The sequence below is a fragment of the Microtus oregoni genome, unplaced genomic scaffold, assembly GCF_018167655.1.
Source record: "Microtus oregoni isolate MIOR12 unplaced genomic scaffold, Mior012 000079F_ref0000094, whole genome shotgun sequence".
NCBI classification, from domain to species: Eukaryota; Metazoa; Chordata; class Mammalia; order Rodentia; family Cricetidae; genus Microtus; species Microtus oregoni.
This window is the reverse complement of record NW_024544537.1, coordinates 437,639-457,625: the sequence shown is the minus strand read 5'-3', so window position 1 is coordinate 457,625 and position 19,987 is coordinate 437,639. Positions and strand designations below refer to the sequence as shown.

The following is a 19,987-nucleotide window of genomic DNA, read 5'->3' as shown; positions in this document are numbered from 1 at the left end:
TATATCAATTATAAACTGTTTGGCCGAATTAGCCCAAGTTTTATTTTTAACTAACTCTTCTAACTTAAATTAACCCACAATTCTTCTCTATGTTCAGCCACGTGGCTTGATACCTAATCTAACGCAGCATTTCATCTTGTTTCCTCTTCATCTGGGTGGAACTGTAGAACGGGCCTTTTCTCTTCCCAGAATTCTCCTAGTCTGCTCACCCTGCCTATACTACCCACTTGGCTACTGGCCAATCGTCATTTTATGAAGCCAGTGCAAGTGACAAATCTTTAGTGGGTACAAGAGCATCATCCCACAGCACCTGGGACTCTGATATCCCTTGGGATTTCTGTGGGATTAAGAGTAAGCCTTGTAGGTGTAGGTGCTTGTACAGACCAGAAGAGGGCATAGATCTCCTAGAGCTGGAGGCAGTATGAGCAATTAAAAATTGTTTAATAATATTTAAAATAAAACTGATATAAAAATCACAGTGCGCTAAAACATAAGAGAAATAGAGCAGTGTTGTCTCTAAATCACATGCTTAATCTAAATTCTTTCACTTAACTAGCCATGTAAACATGGGAAGAAGTAGATTTGTAAGTCTTGCTATCCATTGAGAAGTGATTTTGACAAGTTCTTTCTTGTATAATGGGGATACATGTGTATAGTGCAAAGGATCTGTGCTTGAATACCCATTGTACTGACTTATCAGAAAATGTCATTTATTAATGGGAGCATTTGAATCTAATTTATTATTTTCCTTATTTTTCTTAACAGTTTGCCTAAAAATTTTACAAAGTCCTGTATGCCAAGCCCTGAAAAAAAAGGTAAAACAAGGCCTTCTTCCCTGAAGATAACTTGTAATGAATATAGATAGATATATTCTGTTGAACAACATCACCTCACTTATTGTTTCTTTAGAAAGTAGAGGTCTTATTCTATTCTGTCCAATAATGAGAGTTTCTTAGAGAAAATATCATTGCATATTCCAGACCTCCTGCTTCTATTATCGAACATTTCCAGTACACAGGGAGACAGCTTTGCAAGTGTAGATGTGCAGTGTGTTTGGTTAAAGCACGAACCTTTAAAACAAGAGATCTGATTATCTGCTAATTTCTCACACATATTTTAATGTCGGAAACAAAAGTCAGTATGTATACCTGACATCAATGCCAGGAAAAGGACTAAAAGAAAATATTCACTGAAGAGCCTAACACTTTTGAATATTTTTCTTTAATATTTCACACACCATTTTCTTAATCTAATTCCATAGTATCTTATGAACATCATCAAATCCTTAGAACATTTCAAATTGTAAACTGTATTTTAAATCAATCCAAAAAATTTGAGCTCCCAACTTGGTAAACAACAGTGAAAAGACAGGCTACAAAATTTATCTGTGTACATTCTAACCCCAAGTCAAAACTTTGCTAAAAATCCCCCAAAAGATTATCAACAGCTTATTTGCAAAAAGACGAAAAGACCTTCTCAACAATAGATCACAGGCTATCTTATATCTCACTTGTGAGTAGGACAACTTAACGTACGTCCATTGGCCTTGCCTTTAGTGCCAGACTTGGCTGCAGCTGCAGCTTAGGCTTCCTCTTCCTCTTCAATCAAAGCCTGATCAGAACGATATAAGCAAACCCCAAGCAAGGCTTCACTGATCATGGCTAAAAAGTCCATCACTTTCATCTTGGTGGTTTCAGCATAGGCTCTCCGGCCCCACAGGAACTGATAGGATGGAGGATCACTGTTAGGAACCTGACGGTATTCTAGGTATTCTTCCCACACTAGCTGCTCAGTGATGAGCTTCCTGATATCCCCAAAGAAGACGTGTATGATCGCATCATAGAATCCTAAGGCATTCAGGAAATACCAGACATCCTCCTCGGCAGCACAGTACTTATTTAGGTAGATTACACTGAGGAGAGCAATCAGAATGCCCCTAGTAGGAACACCTAGCTCATTGCTCCTACTTCCATCATCCTCGAAATCTAACTTGCTCACAAGCTCATATGCTTGACCATGTGGTAGGATTTCTTTCAGTTCAAGGCCAAACACCACATACAACCGATGGGAGGCTTTCCTGAGGATCTCAGGGAAGTGTTTCTTGAACCTTTTGTTGATAACTTTGAGCATCTCTCCCCTCTTCAGGGGCTGCTGCACTTTGTATTTGTAGAGCATGTACTCCATCAGCATTCCTGTCTTCCTTGTCATAAGATCCATCTGCATGCTTCTAGTGGAGAGTAGAGCCCTGAAGGAATGCTCATTTCCATCCCCTTGGCCCTGGTCACCCTTATCAGACCTTCCATGGCTCCCGCCCTGGCTGGCAGTGCTGCTGGGTGCTGAGCTTTCAGATTGATGTGGGAAGTCAGCAGTAGAAGTGCTTGGCTTAGCATCTCCTGAAGCTTGATCAGAGCCAGCAGGTGACTCTGCTTTCTCTGCCTCCTTTGCTTGAGCATCCTTGAGTGCCCGCCGTTTCTCTCGATCACGGGCCTTACTCTTCTGTCCCCTTGGCATGATGGCTGGCGTCAGGGACAGCAGGACAGAGTCTTGGTAGTAGAACAGGGAACTGAGATACCTGAATCAGGAAAATAACGTACTTTGAGCACTTTGAGCATGTTGAGAACACTCAGGCTTTCAACAATTCTTTCCCCTCCTTGTCTCACACAGTATAATGACATCAGTGTTCTAAGCACTCACTGTATTCCTCACCTCTGGTCACCTTATATATACTGTGAGGTAAAGGATGGCTGCCTTTCTCTGGTGTTTGAACACTCTCAATTCTACTCACATCTAGTACTAGGCTGCTGTAATGTTTCACAGAACCCATGAGTAAGGAAGCCCAAAGGAGACTTGAACTTGAATGACAACACCAATTCACATAACATGAATGGTGAAGTCTCACGAGGCCATACCCCTAAATGAAGTATTACAGACAGTGGCTGTTACAAAAGGGAGATTCAGTCTCCTGTAGGCATAATCGTTCAGTAGTAAAACCATATGTAAGCAACACTAAATGGACATATAAGGCTTTATTTACATCTTTATGTAAAGAATGCATGTGTTTTTTGTTATTATTACTTACACTATTGATATTATTGTTACATAAAACAATATATATAATGTCTGTATATATTTATAGATTGTCACATATGTAACAATAATCATTATAAAATGGTCTGTGGATTTGAGATGACATGGAGAGGAATGGGTAGGGATGGAGAGAAGAGAAGGAAAAAGATATAAATATAGTGCACATAAATTAAATAAAAATTCAAAACAAAAATAATCACAGCACTCAGGAGGTACAGGCAGTAGGACTTCCAGAAGTCAAAAGTCATCTTGTCTACAATGTGAGTTCTGGGGAAATTCTAGCTATATATAAAATAAACTGAATTTTCAATAAAGAGAAAGACCAAAAATCATGATGCGTACTGGGAGAAAACATATACACAAGATGTGATGGAGATGCTGAATCTCACAAGGCTAACCTTTGCCCTCTTGTGCTGACAGTGCCCTGGGAACAGAGCCAGTGGCTAGTTATGACAGGTGTACATGTCCAAGTCACACTATAGAGCCTGACTTGCAGTGGCCCCATTATTTTGGAAGTGATTCCCTCACCTCCATATAACTTCACTGATGTTAGGTACTGGAGACCAAGGCTAAAGTGGGCCTACAGGAGACCAAGGCTGCCCCTTCTCAGAGAACAGGCTCAAAGGAGCACAAAGGGCTGTCACACTACCAGCTCCAAATTCAGGACATTTTAAATATACCTGTGCTATGTGTTAGTTTTCAGTTTTCATTCAGCCAGCATGTTGGTATCCTGCTCAGACATTTGAAGCTGACCCTGTTTTTTTGTCTGCACTCATTTGGTGAAGTTATGGAAACTGCTGTAAAGTTCCTGACATGCACACCTCGTATCATAGTCTTCCCTGCTTCCCTCAACCACTGCTGTATTTCCTTGCTTTCTTTACTGCTCATCCTGGTCAATTTCTCATTATCTTCTTACTTTTCTTTTCTTTTTTTTTAAATTTATTTATTTATTAAGGATTTCTGCCTCGTCCCCACAACCGCTTCCCATTTCCCTCCCCCTCCCCCGATCAAGTCCCCCTCCCTCATCTGCTCGAAGAGCAATCAGGGTTCCCTGACCTGTGGGAAGCCCAAGGACTGCCCACCTCTATCCAGGTCTCGTAAGGTGTGCATTCAAACTGCCTAGGCTCCCACAAAGCCAGTACGTGCAGTAGGGTCAAAAACCCACTGCAATTGTTCTTGAATTCTCAGTATTCCTTACTTTTCCCTAATAGTACAGGAGAGTATTGACAGGAGGCTTTAACTCTTTCATTTTATTTATTTAATGATGTTTGCTTTTGTAGTCTTTGCCACTTTACCTAGGTCTTCAGGAATGCTAAGCAATCACTGTGGTAATTTTTCAGCCTCTACCCTATTTATAATGATAATAAATTATTATATTTTGTAAACTACATATTATATTATCAATTATTATATTAAAGTATAATGATATAAATTATTATTATAACTATAAATTATATAAATATAATATTTTATAAATTATTATTATTAGTAGTAGTATTTTGCAAGACAATGTGCTGAAACCTTTTTTTTCCTTTTTGATTTTTCAAGACAGGGATTCTCAGTGTAGCTTTGGAGCTTCTCCTAGAACTTGCTTTGTAGACCAGGTTGACTGTAACCTTACAGAGATCCACCTGCCTCTGCCTCCCCAGAGTTCTTGGATTAAAGGCAGGTGCCACCACTGTTTAGCTTTTTTTCTTTCTTTTTAATGATGGCGCCGGTTCCTTTTTTTTTTTTTGAAAGATGGCGCCCAAATTTTGCAGTATAATGTGCCTTTAGTTCCAATTCTGAGGCAGGTTCTCTGTGGGGCCCTGTCATGAGTCATTGGAGGGCATGGCTAAGGGCTGGCCAAGTGAGACCTTTTTCTGACTTTTCTGGCACATTTTTTAATTTTTATTTCTCTGTCTTTATGACCCTTTAACTCCGCTTCCCTAGGAATGAATTGGGTCCTCAATTGTCCTTATGTTCTTAGCCTGAAGAAATACTCGAGCCCAGGGTTCTGCGAGGGCTCACTATGGATGCCCATTTAGTGAGAAGTTCTCTGCTGAATTCTGAGTCCAAACTTTGACTCGTGGTCTAGGGCTCTGCCATCTTTTTAATCAGTGTTCTTTTCTACAGGTCTTAGAATGTTCTTACCCCGGGTCCTTACCTTGACAGCCAATCTCTTTTAGAGGAATCTGCCTGCTGATCTATTTGAGCGTACTAACTCCTGCCCCTCTTTCCACAGGAAGAAAGAATAAATGACATCCGGGGTGTGCACAGGCTCATACGATTGACAGCAGGGCCACGCTGCTAATGGAATCCCAATGCTGTGGGCCCAATACAGTGAAAAATCTCAAACTCCTCACTGTACTCGTATAAATCTTCCTATCCTACCCAATTGCAACTCCTCCCTCAGTCCACTGCACAGTTGGAGCCTCTCAAGACTGACAGTATGGCCCTGCCCACCCTGCCATTTGCCTATCACTCTCTCACATCCTCTCATTTTGTATACCACATCCCTGGTGTTGCATGCATGCCCTCCGCCCCACACATACTCACCAGACACTTTGAAGCTTAACTATCAACTTTCAGATGTAGGATTCTGGTCTCGTAGACTCTCCAGGGCAAAACAAGGGTTTCACAGTCTTAATGGTTCCTCTGATCCCCCATAGCTAGGGATTGTTTCTATGTATCCTAGCATCCCTTCTTCTAAGAATACATGTGTAACAGCCATAAACATAACCACTTCTTCATTAGTCCTTGGAGAGGAAGTCTACATTTACAATACATTGTGACAGTTTTCTCTTAGCCCTCAGATGGCTGGAAATTGCATTGGATCTTCTAATGTTCCTATCTTTTCAAGAATGGACTCATAAAGCAAAATGACTCTTCCTGATTTTGATAAAACTCCCACAGGCATCATAGTCCCAGGGGAGGTAATATGAGCTAACCTCACTTGTTCCTCAGAGCTTGACATTTCAGGCCTGACAGGAGGGCCAGGACTCTGTGAGCCTTCCTGTTTGGGGGACAATTCCTCCTATCCCCACACAGGTCTCTCTCCTTTTGAATTAGGACCTTCACTAATACAACTGGATTTCCACCTATTACAGTCTATTGTGCTTCTTGCTGTTCCTTTTCAGACAGAACCTGAGAGCAACCCAACCTCTTTGTTTGCTGGCTTAACAAAATGACTTCTTGGGTATCGAGATCCTTCCTTCCACTGATCGGAACCCGTTCTTATCTGTTATAAACACACCCTCACTGTTCTCAGTCCAACTGTTCTCTTAGTATCAATTTGGGATCCTTACAAGAAACATGCTTTTCTTTTTGTTTTATTGTGAGTTTTTTTGGTGTGTGTGTGTGCACTTGTGTGTGTGTTGACGAGCTATTCTCTTCAGCACTCATTCTTTAGTGAGTACTGACAGCTCTTCTCAGTTTACTCCAGTTAGGAGCAAGCCTGCTGATTCTAAAGAATCAAGATCATTTTATTATTAATAATTTTGCAGTTTGTACAGGGTATCACTTAACAGAATAGATTTTTAGTGTGCTTTTACCACAAAAAAATCACATAAAAAAGTAAAAAATGTATACCTTAAGTGGCTGACCCATAGAAATCCTTTATTATCTATATATTTATCGAAAATATGATTCTACACACAATAAATTTACGAATTACAAGTCCTATTCTTTTTCATTTTTGATGGTGTATGTATGTAGTATGTGTGGATGCATGATGTGTGTGTGTGTGTGTGTGTGTGTGCATCTATGTGCCACGCACAAATATAGAAATCAGAACAACGTTTCAGTCAGCTCTCCATTTTCATCTTTTCATTGATTCTGCTGCTTGAATTCAGGTTACTAGGCTTGGGAGGCCAGTGAGTTCATCTCAGAAGTACTCTTTAAATTTTTTTTACCAATTTTAAGTTAGTTTTTTACTAAATATTTAAAAATATATTTCTTAAATACAAATAAAAAATTTAGTAAATATGTATTTACTTATTGCATGTACAGTAGTAGGCCTCTGGAGGTCAGAGCATGACCAATAAGACTTATGACACACACCCCATACAGATGTTTGGGATCAAACTGATTATCAGGCTTGGAAGTAGGTGCTCCCACCTGCTGAGTGATCCCCACCCACCCTCATGAAGTAATACAATTATTCACAGAATGTTTTTCTTTTTTGGCTACAAAAAGATATCCAAAGAGTCTCAGTTTGTGGAGGCAAATAATAACATTACATCGTAAATAGAAAATAGTCAAAACATGACCCATACTCCAAAAAAATCAAAAATACTTCAGTAATTAATTCTATTTTAATTACTAATTCAATAAACAATTCTATATAAGTTGACTATACTTTAAAGAGAAAAGTCTAGCTATTTCAGTAAAATGAAAAAATCAGAATGTTATTCTCTTGATCAAATTAGGCCCTCGTTACTTAGAAAGTGAACATCTGGCAATCACAGTAAAGTATCTTCCTCAGCCCCCCCAACTGACATAGAAATAATATCGATTCCATGTAATCATGGCAGTCATGGTGGCCACTGTAGATAAGGAACTCTCTTCTGCAAGCTTTAAAGTCACGGCTCTTAAAAGAAAACTGTATTAGTTTGGGTCACCATGACCAAAATCAACTTGAAGAGGAAAGGGTTTATTATACTCACAGTTCATATAACAGGCATTATCAAAGGACGCCAGGACAGGAATTCAAACAGAGCAGGAACCTGGGGGCAGGAACCCAGAGACAGGAGCTGATGCAGAAGCCATGGAGGGGTGCAGTTTACTGGCTTGCTTCTGATGACTTACACAGCCTGCTTTCTTATAGAAGCCAGAACCACCAGCCCAGGGACGACATCACCTAAAACAGGACGTGCTGTTCCCCACCAGTCACTAATTAAGAAAATGCCTTCCAGACAGATTTTTTTAAAATCCATAAATTTGTACTTGCAAGTGTTCATTGCAGAGTCATTGGTCTGATTCAAGGCCTCTGGATTCTGCTACACTATTGATTTTGGGCCCTCATTGGAACCCCTTTTGGTTATCCTGCTGTTGTGGAGATCCTGCAGCTTTGAGTCTGCAGGACCAGTCCCCTCACATGGTCCAGCAGAGCATAGATGGGATGGGGCAACATATAAGCCTGGTTCTGGGCCTGGATAGTTACAGGATTGGTCAGTCCCCTAGCCCTTCCTTGTCCTCTCAACCCAGGCGAGCTCTCCTGCACTGCCCTGGCAAGTTCACCACTTGCAGTGGCGAGCAAGTGGCAGGGCCGCTTTCATGTCCTCGGGTCAGATCTTGCATACCTACTCTTTCAGGGCCAGCTCTACTTGTGTTGCCCAGGTATGGAATATGGGTCAGTCTCCCAAGTGATGTAGCTCATGAGGGGCAAAGCCTGTTCTCCTCTTATGACTTCAGGGTCAGCTCTCCCATCTGCCTCTGGTGTTAATGGACATGGGGTGGGAGGGCATCTGCCCCTCACCCATGCCACCATATGACAGATGGGTAGTAGGACAGCTCTCTCATGCTCATAACTTTGGGGATGGCTCACCCACACTTCTACCAATGCGGTTGACTCTATTGTGCTGCCCATGCAAGGTGGAGAGTCTGCTCTCCTGAGTGTTGCAGCTGGTGGTGGGGAAGGGCTGCTCTTCTGCCTTTCTTTTTTTTTAATTTTTTTAATTTATTTATTTATTAAAGATTTCTGTCTCTTCCCCGCCACCACCTCCCATTTCCCTCCCCCTCCCCCAATTAAGTCCCCCCCCCCTCGGCCCGAAAAGCAATCAGGGTTCCCTGTCCTGTGGGAAGTCCAAGGAACCCCCACCTCCATCCAGGTCTAGTAAGTTGAGTATCCAAACTGCCTAGGCTCCCACAAAGTCAGTGTGTGCAGTAGGATCAGAAACCCATCGCCATTGCTGACCTCAGAGGCAGCTCTCCCACCTGCCACAGACATTGACAGGTAAGTAACGGGGACAGTTCTCCCATGCTTTCAACAACAGGGCTGGCTTATCCTCATCTTTCCCAATGGGGTGGGCTCTATTGTGCTGCCCAGGCAGGTTTCGGGCTTGGTCTCCCGAGTATTGCAGCTGGTGGTGGACAGGGGCAGGTCTCTGGCCCTCCTAACCTCAGTGCCAGCTCTCCCACCTGCCTCAAGCACTGATGAGGAGATGGTGATGGTATCTCTCCCTTGCCCATAGTGTCACATGAAAGATGAGAAGCAATCAAGAAAAAAAAAAAGATGAGTAGAGGGGAGAACTCTCAACCTTCCAGCAAAAAAACTCATAACCTTCCAGCAAAATCTTATGGAGGCATTTTCTCAATTCAAGTTCTGTCCTTTCAGATAAGTAGCTTTGTGTTAAGTTGACATAAAACTGCCAGCATAAGAACCTACTCCACCTGTCACTTTACCAAACTAGTATGATCCCTAACTGTATTCTAAACAGTTACCCTTGTACCCACATATAAGACAAGTTTCCACATCAAGGAAACTTATCTTTGCCGCAGAAGGAGAACATTACAGAAAACCACAACTGATCAAAATACAGAGGCATGGAGCCCAGTCCCAGTGGATACATCTACAATGTAAGTTCTGAACCTAAGGCTCAGGGACAATTGTGGAAGATGGGGGAGAGAAATATTATAAGAACAAAAGGAACAAGGCGTTTGCTGTGAGACTATTTCTCCTAGCGATGTCAGAGGCTACACACATAAAATCTCATCAATATGTCTGCCTAAACATAAACTGAACAAGAGAATGATACCAATAGATATGCCAAAGAAGAGAAGGAAAACTTCATGGGGCCTCAACCTAAACAAAGCATTACAGGCAATTGAAAAATACTGAAAGTAGGAAACAAGTCTTCTTCAGGGAAGAACACACCAATTGCTATCCAATAGCAAGTGTTCAGTAGTCAAAACATACATACAAGTAACATATATGTATCTACGTGTGTGTATGTATGTATGTAATAACAATTAATGAAATAGGAGGCTATGAATCAGAAAAAGAACAAGGAGGAGTATATGGAGGGGTTGGAAGGAGAAGAGGAAAGCAAGAAATGGTGTAATTATATTATAATCGCAAAAACTATATAGAGTGACACCCTGTCTAAACCAAAGCACCAAATTAAATATATAATATATATATAATGTATACACACACACACACACACACACACACACACACACAGTCTCAATATTTGTATGTGTTTCTTATGTTATTTCTTTGGCTTTTTTCCTCCCATTGGTTTTGGCCTACACTGGTTTGTTTGTTTTTATTTTATCTTATTAAATTCTTAGATGCCTATTGGTTTTCTAGTTAGAGAAACAGAGAAAGAGTGTGGATTTTGGTGGATTTGGAAGTAAGGAGGGTCTGGGAAGAATTGACAGAGGGGGAACAAGTAAGATCTAAGTGAAACTCTACTTATATCTTCAGTTTTCTCCAGCCTGGTTTAACAGGTTGCATTTCAAATACTAATTAATTACAAAATGGAAAGGATGCCTTAGTCAGATTCTTTTATCCCCTAATGTTTCAATGGGTTTCTTTTGGTGTGTATGTATGTTCTTTTTTGTTTTCTTTCTTCTGTCCTTAATTTATCCAGAAGATTCGGTTCACAACAATAATCTCTGCACTCAGCATAGTTATGCCTCAAATAAGGTATAAGGATTGCCAAGACTCAAAGACCAGCCTCAGTTACATGGTGAATTACAGAGTGGCCTGGACTATAGTTTAATGTCCAGTGTTGAAAACAAACAAATAATATTATGTAACAGTAATTTTGGTGGTTTTATTGCTCTCACCACATAGTATATACAGTATTTTTACTATGGGAGTCTTATCTATTATAATGCATTTACAAAAATGAAAAGGGCTAATTGGTAAGTCTCAGGTCGAGAATAGTAGAAAATTGAGGCATTCGATTATTTCACAATATGGATGATAGGTCAGTGCAGTCACTTATCCAACTGCACACTGTGTAAGTTATTAAACTCTCTGAATTTGAGATTACAAATCTATGACATGCAATCATGTCATAATTTAGCAAGTTATTATCTACAACTTGTGGAAAGCATGCAATGAAATAATGTAACTGGTATAGTAACTAGCATATGCTAGGACTTTTTGATGGCTGTATCTTCCAGTCAAAAATTCTTTCCTCCCTTAAATCTCATATAAAGATAATAGAAGAGCCTCATAGGCAGAGCAGGGTACTTTTCTATCCCTACTATCACCTCTCCCTTTCCCTCTCCCTCTGTGCATGCTTGTGTATGTGTTTTTATATCTCTGAACCACAGTGTGTGCAATGTTTTGAATAGGAATGATCCCTATAGGCTCGTGTATTTGAATGCTTGGTCATTAGAGAGTGGCACTATAAAAGAGGTGTGGCTTTGTTGGAGAAAATGTGTCACTGGGGCTTGTCTTTGGAATTTTAAATGCTGAAGCCTGGCCTGGTGATGTGGGATTCCCCTCTGTATGCTGTGAATACCATTGGTGAATAAAGAAACTGTTTTGAGCCTATAGCAGAGAAGGGCAGAACAGAGCTAGGTGGGGAAAACTAAACTGAATGCTGGGAGAAACAAAAAGGAGGAGTTGGGGAGAAGCCATGGAGCCACTACCAGAGACAGATATGCCGAAACTACGCTTTTAAGCCACAGCCATGTGGCAATACACAAGTTAATGGAGATGGGTTAGTTTAGGGTATAAGTGTTAGCCAGATAGATGCTTAAGCTATTAGCCAAAGAGTATTGCAAATAATATGGTTTCTGTCTGATTATTTTGGGGCAGAGCAGCAAGGAACTAACTAGCGGCCTCTTAATACAGTCTGGTGTCTCTCTCTTCATGTTGCCTGCCAATCTGGATGTAGAACTTTCAATTACTTTTTCAACATCATATCTGCCTAAATGCCAAAATGTTCTCTACCATGACAGCATTGGACTAAATTTCTGAACCTGTAAGCAAGCCCCAGTTAAATACTTTCCTTTATAAAAATTTCAGAGGTTACTGTGTTTCATAACAACAATAATAATCCTAACTAAGACAGTGTATTTGTGTGTGTGTGTGTGTGTGTGTGTGTGTGTGTGTGTGAGAGAGAGAGAGAGAGAGAGAGAGAGAGAGAGAGAGAGAGAGAGAGAGAGAGAGAGTGTGTTAATGAATTTGCACCACGAGTAACTTCACCCACTGGCTTCTATGGATTTTCCTATTTCTACCTGCCATCTACTTATAGGAGTACTGGGATTACAGACATACTTATATCCAGATTTACATGGATTCAAGGATATTAATTTAGGTCCTATGTAAAAGGTTTCCATACCTCGATATTAAGTCTCTCTGCTGATGAATTAATTTCCTAGGGATGAAGTTAGGTCTCCCCAGGTTTGCTTGCATACATTGCCTGGGACTTTCTAGAGTGTCGTGCCTTGTCTGCTTGGTATGGATACACATTTGGCTGTAATTCTGATTATTTTCACTGAGGAACCAATGTTTTAATTAAGTGTAGACTATGATGCTGACATCTTCAGAATCAGGGCTCCATTGTAAGAAAATAGTACCCTCTTCTCTCTGAGATAGCAAACTAAATTGTAGCACATACTTTCCCAGGACTGTTGAAGGAGCTGTGGGCCCCGTTCCTGCCACCCAGCTCCTGGCCGCCAGCTAGCTTATGCCCAGAAATAATTACATGGAAACTGTATTCTTTTAATCACTGCTTGGCCCATTAGCTCTAGCCCTTTACTGGCTAGCTCTTACTTATTGATCTAACCCATTTCTAATATTCTGTGTAACACCACGAGCTGGCTTCCCAGGAAAGATCTTAACCTGCGTCTGTCTGGAGTGGGAGAATCATGGCGACTGCCTGACTCAGCTTCTTTCTCCCAGCATTCTGTTCTGTTTTTTTTTCACCAACCTAATTTTCTGTCCTATCAAAGGCCAACCAGTTTCTTTATTAATTAACCAATGAAAGCAACAGATAGATACAAGACCCACCTCCATCATTTCCTCTTTTTCTGTTTAAACAAAAAAGAAAGGCGTTCACTTTAACATAGTAAAATTACATATAACAAAATAGTTATCAAGCAAGAATTACAGCTACAATATTTATATCTACTTCATCTTTTATCATAACTAAGGAAAACTATAACTATCCATTCTTCAACTCTGTCAAAGACTCCAGAAGGATATAATATTACCTAAACAAATAAGAAATCCAAAACTCTAAAAATGACAGAGACATCTCGCTGCCTGGACAGTTACCCAAAGTTCCTCTGTACCATTGGGGCATCCATATTCAGCCTACAGGCCATAGTATCCAGCAGACATTTCTATGAAGCAGAAAATTTCAAAGACAGTTCAGTCACTATCTGTGTCCTGCAGAATGTCTCACAGACTCTTTCATGAGTCAGGAACCCCGAAAGATCATCTCACCTTTAGGCAAGTTCAGCAGTCCTCTGTCTGCGAGTTCTTTCTGTCCAGTTTATGCAACAGTCCAGGCAAGAACAGTTTTTTGCCCAAATGGCTGTCAAACTCCATAAGGAGCCTCTTCAATGCCCATCTTTCTCTTGAAGTAGCTGGGGCTGCCAGGAGCAGACGTGTCTCATTGCCATGAAAAACCTAAGTTATTAAAATATTTTAAATGCCATATTCTACAGTCTTTGAGAGATATGAGGAATGTCTATCTAACTGAAATATATCTATATATAGCTAGAAAATCTAACTAACATGACTATAAACTTGACTATTATTGTTGAATATCCATTAACAACCTATATTTACTAATTATAAATTACATTTTAAATGAACTACACAATCACAATACCTTAATCAAGATCAGACATACATATACATATAACAAAATTGACCTTAAAATCCATACCAAAGCAAATTATTCATATCTATATCATATCCCCCTTTAAATGTAAAAGAACATTTATCAACAATATTTGGGAATATGGGCACAGTTATTTCTCTCCAAACTGCTTCCTGCTGAATGGGGGCATCGTTAATTAGGTCTTTTATGGGATAACCTGTTTGCTATGTTCATCTCAGTTGGCAGTTGAGCGAAGCGATTTTTTGAGGGTGTTCATAGCAACCTTTCAGGAGGGCGTGGTCTATCATACCATATTGGGATAGACACAATACACAGGGTCTCATCCTCTGTGAAAACAAAAGAAGACCCTCTCCAAAGCATCATATTTTTAGACCCAAATTTTGAAGTCATAGCCTTATGATATCCATTCTGGTTTAGCTTGGCAGCCCATATAATGAAATGTCTCTCTGTACTTAGCTCCTTCATAGTCAAAAATTTTAGAGAAAACACAATGTACATAATCCAGACTCTCTGTGAATTTTCCATTTTTATGTGGCTTATTTATTTTATTTATTTTAATCTATAACTATCTGTACTCTGTCTCTTTAAAGACTTTACCCCCTTTTTTTAAGGGCATTAACTTTATTCTCTCTATATATATTTTTTCTCTCTCTCAAGCCTATGTACACTCATCCAACATTGTGATCCATTTAATGGTCTGAATCTGTCCTACTGTGAATCTACAATTTCTTTACTCTCTAGGAGCATTTCTTAAAATGTTAAGCACTTCTTAAAAACTTAAGTTGCACCATGTACAGGTAATACGATACCGCCTGTGTCCTGCCCAGTCTGAACCTTAACTGCGCTGTTTTTATGGTAATTACGGTAGTTCCTGCCTGAGACCAGCACAGTTCAGCATGGCAGAGCTGAGCCACTCCAGCCTCAGAGCCATTTGGTGCCCCTGAGCCACTCACAGTTCCAAGCACACAGCGGTCCACAATGCCATCAAGCAAGCTGTAGCGCTTTACTCCAAAAGCTCCATTCAAAAGCTCTGTCTCCTGCAGGAGCCAGACAGAGATCGCGATGGCGGCACAGCCCAGAAAGCCAGCATTTTAAAACAGCCAGTTTTTTCCTGCTGCTGAGTCAGGAAAATTTCTTTGTGGCACGCAACCCACAAACAGCAAAAAGCTGTCTTAAATTATCTCTCTCTCCTTTTTAAGTCCCCTCAGGTTTTATGATTCTTATATATTGATACAAAGTTAAATTATATTGACTATTGTATGCATGCATGCTTCTACCTCTGTTTAAAATGTTTTTTATGTATTGATATATACATTGTATTGATATTGTATATTTACCATATTGCATTGTACATTTCTACCTCCGATTAAGATACTTATATAATGTTTGTGTATTGATATATATTTACCATACTGCAATGTATATTTGTACATTGTTTATATTTGGAGGTCATTATCCTCATTTGTTTCACAGTTGTTCATTGTCTTAGTCTTTAAGTTAGATAGGTATTGAGAATTATATAGATTAATAGTATTCTAATTAGACTAATCAGGTTCTTTAGATACATAGAGATTATAAATCAGTACCTATAGATAATCTTCAACCTCTTCAAAGAGCTGTAGAAAATGGCCTTTAATCTAACTCAGAGTTTCGTGGTAGTGAGATACAATTGCTCCTGGCAACACCAATCTATTCCCGAGAGAATGTTGAGCACCAAAGACACTCCACCTGGAGCCTTTCTTCTTGGCTGAACTGGCCTTTGGGCAAAGAAATGCCCATACCTCAACCACTGACAGAGATACAGAGTATCCGTGAATGGAAAAACAGGACCATCATATCCTGCCAAGACAGGGTAAGATAGTTTTGACAAGTTTCTTGCCTTTGAAAATGGTATGTCAGTTATGTTAGGCCTTAGCCAAAGTTGGTTGCTTCAACGCTGTTAACGTGACTTTGGGTGATTGCCTAGGTAGCTAGTAGTCTCTGTGATTTGTTGCATGTTTTGGAAGTTGTTTTACTGAACTTCCTAATTACTCAGGTAACATTATTTCCCTTCTGAGATCTTGAATGCGGTTGAAGACTATATAAATGTAGTTACTTTCTCTCATGGCTTGGTCAAACTATTTATTAGATAAGACTTGAGCTAGTTAGAATAGGATATTTGTATTTATTGTATATAATGTCATAGTAGGTTTAGAATCCTCTTACTTAAACAAAAGGGGGAGCTGCTGCGGGAGCTCTTTCCGCTCCTTCAGCCAATAGCCGCTGAGATACCAGCCCATTGGGGTGTGGTCTCTTTCCCTTTAAAAAAGCAGCGACTTCCCTCTCCTCTCTCTCTTGCTTCCTGCTCCGCATCTGGCAACTAGACTCGCTTCCTGATTGCGCAGAGGGCTGTTGTCTGGGACGGTGATCTGTAAGTTTTTTCCCCTTTAAACAAATAACCATGCTATTAATCATAATTCCAAACTGGTGTGGGATTGTTTGTGACTTACATCTTCACAGGACAAGCCTGTTGATTTACAAGTTCTACCAAGTCCTGTCCGTGGGGTTGTTAATGGTTACTATGTGTTCCATGGTACACATTCAGGGTCCCTACCTTGACTGCAGACCTCTCTCAGAACTCACCAGCAGAGGGGCCTGAGCAGCAGAGGCGGCTTCCTTGCCAGGGGCACTAAGACACAACTCCTCCCCCTTCACAGGAAGTGAGGTAAACCATATCCCGTTAGGGGTGGGTTCTGAAGAGTGACAGCAGGGACAGGTTACTATGGAACCAGACTGCTGTGGAGGAAATTTAGAGGAGAGTCTGGTTTCCTTACTGTACTTCCCTAAGAGACGAATCCTTCCCACTGCCTACACTTTTCTTTGGCTATTTCATGCAGTACTTAAAACCTGAGCCTCGGATGCCCCCACTTAACTCATGCCCCATCTTTTATGATTTTTTAAAAATCCTGGTGTGCCCCCGGCTGGCTTGGAGAGAAGCCACTAACCCCTTTTGGCAGATCCCCAGCAGGGCTGGAAGGTGTGAGCAGGTGGCAGGTGAAAGGCACATAGACACAGAATATAGGCATAAAGCTGAACATTTATTATTTAGAGGCGAGAGAGAGAGACAGAGAGAGAGAGAGACAGAGAGACATGTGTGCACGCCAAGAGGGGACAGCCAGAAATATTCAAAATGGCAGGGCAGGGGTCAGAGGTCACTGGGAGTGGGTGTGGCTTGTCCCTTAATGGGACCAGAGACCAAAAGAATAACATTCCCATGTCTTCCTTACAATAAAAAGCAGGAGATTAGACACCACAGTTTGAAGGAATTGGGGCTGCTGATTCTCAAAACTGCTTCTGGCTGATTGTGGGCATTGTCTTTGCAGGAGGAAACATGGAAAGGCTGTGTGCTGGCCACATCCTGGCATAGCTGGTCTCTTTGCTTCTGACCTGTGTCTGTGGCATGGATATGTCTGGTGTCCCTTATCCTGTTTAAGGTATTGGCAGAACAAAGAACAAAGATAAATTAAGGAAAAAAAATTTGGACCAGGGAATTGAGGGGGTATCTGACCTGTTTAAGATGGATTCCTTAATTCGGCTCCTGGGAACTCACAAGAACTCCTTGGTTTTGTGAAACAGAAGTTTTAGACATATATATATATATATATATATATATATATATATATATATATATATATATGTATGTATTGTGTGTATGTGTGTGTATACACATATGTATATATGTATATATACACACACATATATAGAGAGAGAGTATATATAATGACTTATGACTGTGACATATTTTCGTACAATGAAAAGTGTTTTTTAATACTATGGAAGGCAGCATAAGAGATAAATTTGATTTGAAATTTATTTGGTGAGGTAACCTTGCAAAACCTCTCAGCTATCAAACTGTCAGAGATCTTTGAGAAGGATAAGATTTTACTTGAGTTACCGATTGAAAAATGACAGAGAACTTACTTGGTTGGCACCCAGACCTCCTCTTTTGGGTCCTCCATGGTCGCTGAAGGTAGCATTTGACCTTTGCTGGTTAGCACCAGGCCTGCCAGGCTCCAGAAGACCCTGTGGGCTAAGAAATCTGTAGGAAGACAGGCCTACCTTGACCTGAGCAGCTAGGCTGTCGATTCCAGCGATTCCATCCACGTCTAGAGGTCTTTAGACTAAAGGCAGTTTTTTCCCAATGGTCAGCTCTCGGCAGTCAAAGCAAACTGCAGAAGGGTGTTGTTCTGTGTGCCCATTTGTCGTCTGTCTTCTTTGGAGGAAGCAGAGTGTTGCTGCTAAGGAGCCAACCTGTCTGTTTTTTGCTATGAAAAGTTTTTTAATAATTAAATATTTAAATATCACATTCCCCAGACCTCTGAGCAGTTGAGGCTATTTATTATGTATAGCTGCAGTATAGAATCTGCCTGGAAGGTTGGGTTTGAACTTGACTGTTCTGGTTCTTAACAGGTAAGATTTACACTCATAAAAAGACAGAAAGAAGAAGAAAAACTGTTTGTAATATAAGGATAATGGCAGAACTGACAATGGTAGAGAACAGCTTAATATCAAATATAAGGCATTTTTGTAAGAGACTTAAAAGTACATACCGTTTAAAATATGAGACTTATGATTTTATAATCTGAAATGAGATGTAATGAACAATTATTATACACAGAAAGAGTGAACAGGAATTGGGCAACGTGGATGCCTTTGATGGGCCCTATCAAAGGCATGCCATGGCGCAAAACACATGTTAGATACATGTTAGAGAGTTAACATGAGGAGTTTAGTGAAAACTGGGTCAAAATGCAGGGTATGCAGTAGTAGAACTGGGAGAGCTTGGTCACCTGACCTGGCTCTCAGCCAAGATGATGATAAAGTCACCTGACCCACCTGGCCCTCGGCCAAGATGGCGACAGCCACGTGTTGTATGAAAAAAGTCATAATTTTTGAGCTGTAATGATTTTAAGCTTAATGAGAGGGACCTAAAGGCGTGATCTGATCTGTTGCTGAGCTGCCATGACATAACAGAAGCCACAGAGGGGAGGGGCAAAAGGCTGGAACTGAAAAAACTACACCATGCCATGGCTGGAATTGAAAAGATGGCTGGAATTTTAAAAGCCAGGGAGCTGGTTGCTATCCAGAGCCAAAAATTGTGAAAACCGGCAAAAATAGCATCCAAAGCCTATATTGGAACGTCTTCCAAGAGATATAGGTGTGATGCAAATCAGCGTGAACATTCAGGACTCATGGACGAGGACCGTGAGTGGAGTGTTATAGCCTAGCTGGATTCTGGTGACCCAGAACCCAGAGAGGCCAGGGCCATTCAGAATGGCAGTTAACTGACCAAAGAAGAGAAAAAGGAAAGAGAAAAAATGAAAAAAGACAAAGAAAATGAGGGACCCTGGTCAAATGTACTGCATGGGAAGTGTGTAGTGCTAATGCGGTGGACCGACCCCCAGGACTGATCCAAACACGACTCTGGTAAAGGAAAGCAACCATAGCAGAACAAGAGCAACCTTAGCAGAACGGGAAGACACTCACCAATTGAAGCCATCTGGAAAGCTGGTGGTGGGAGTAAAAAAAGAACCTGGTTCAGGATATTCGAGTCACAGCACCAAGTTTATGATTTTTTAAAAATCCCAGAGTGCCCCCAACGGGTTCTCAGAGCAGCCGCTAGCCTCGGCGGATCCCCAGAAGGTGGGCAGGTGTGAACAAGCAACGGGTAAAAGGCACATAGACACAGAAAATAGGCATAAGCTGAACATTTATTATTTAGAGGAGAGAGAGAGAGACAGAAAGAGACGGAGAGAGAGAGAGAGAGAGAGAGAGAGAGAGAGAGAGAGAGAGAGAGAGAGAGAGAGAGAGAGAGAGAAAAGTGTGCATACGCCAAGGCGGGACAGCGAGAAAGATTCAAGATGGTGGGACAGGGGTCAGAGGTCACTGGGAATGGTTGTGGCTTGTCCCTTAAAGGGACCAGAGACCAAAAGAATAACACCATCCACCCCGCAATGCATCCATCTCCACCATAAACTACCTGAACCTTCCTCCTCCTCTCCCCCATTTTACATGTCCTGCCCCAGGTTGCATGAAAGTCTTTTTCTATTTACAGCTTAATT

The 19,987-nt window shown here is 40.9% G+C and overlaps 1 protein-coding gene across 1 annotated transcript; it reads right to left on the bottom strand.

Annotated features, from left to right (window-relative positions):
• Positions 1–1,581: 1,581 nt before the first annotated feature.
• LOC121441586 (melanoma-associated antigen B4-like) lies at positions 1,582–17,884 on the bottom strand. Its single transcript, XM_041642803.1, has 2 exons — positions 17,847–17,884; positions 1,582–2,572 (listed from the first exon to the last, which is right to left on the bottom strand). The coding sequence occupies exons 1-2, from the start codon at positions 17,882–17,884 to the stop codon at positions 1,582–1,584; spliced, it is 1,029 nt and encodes a 342-aa protein (XP_041498737.1).
• Positions 17,885–19,987: the final 2,103 nt, after the last annotated feature.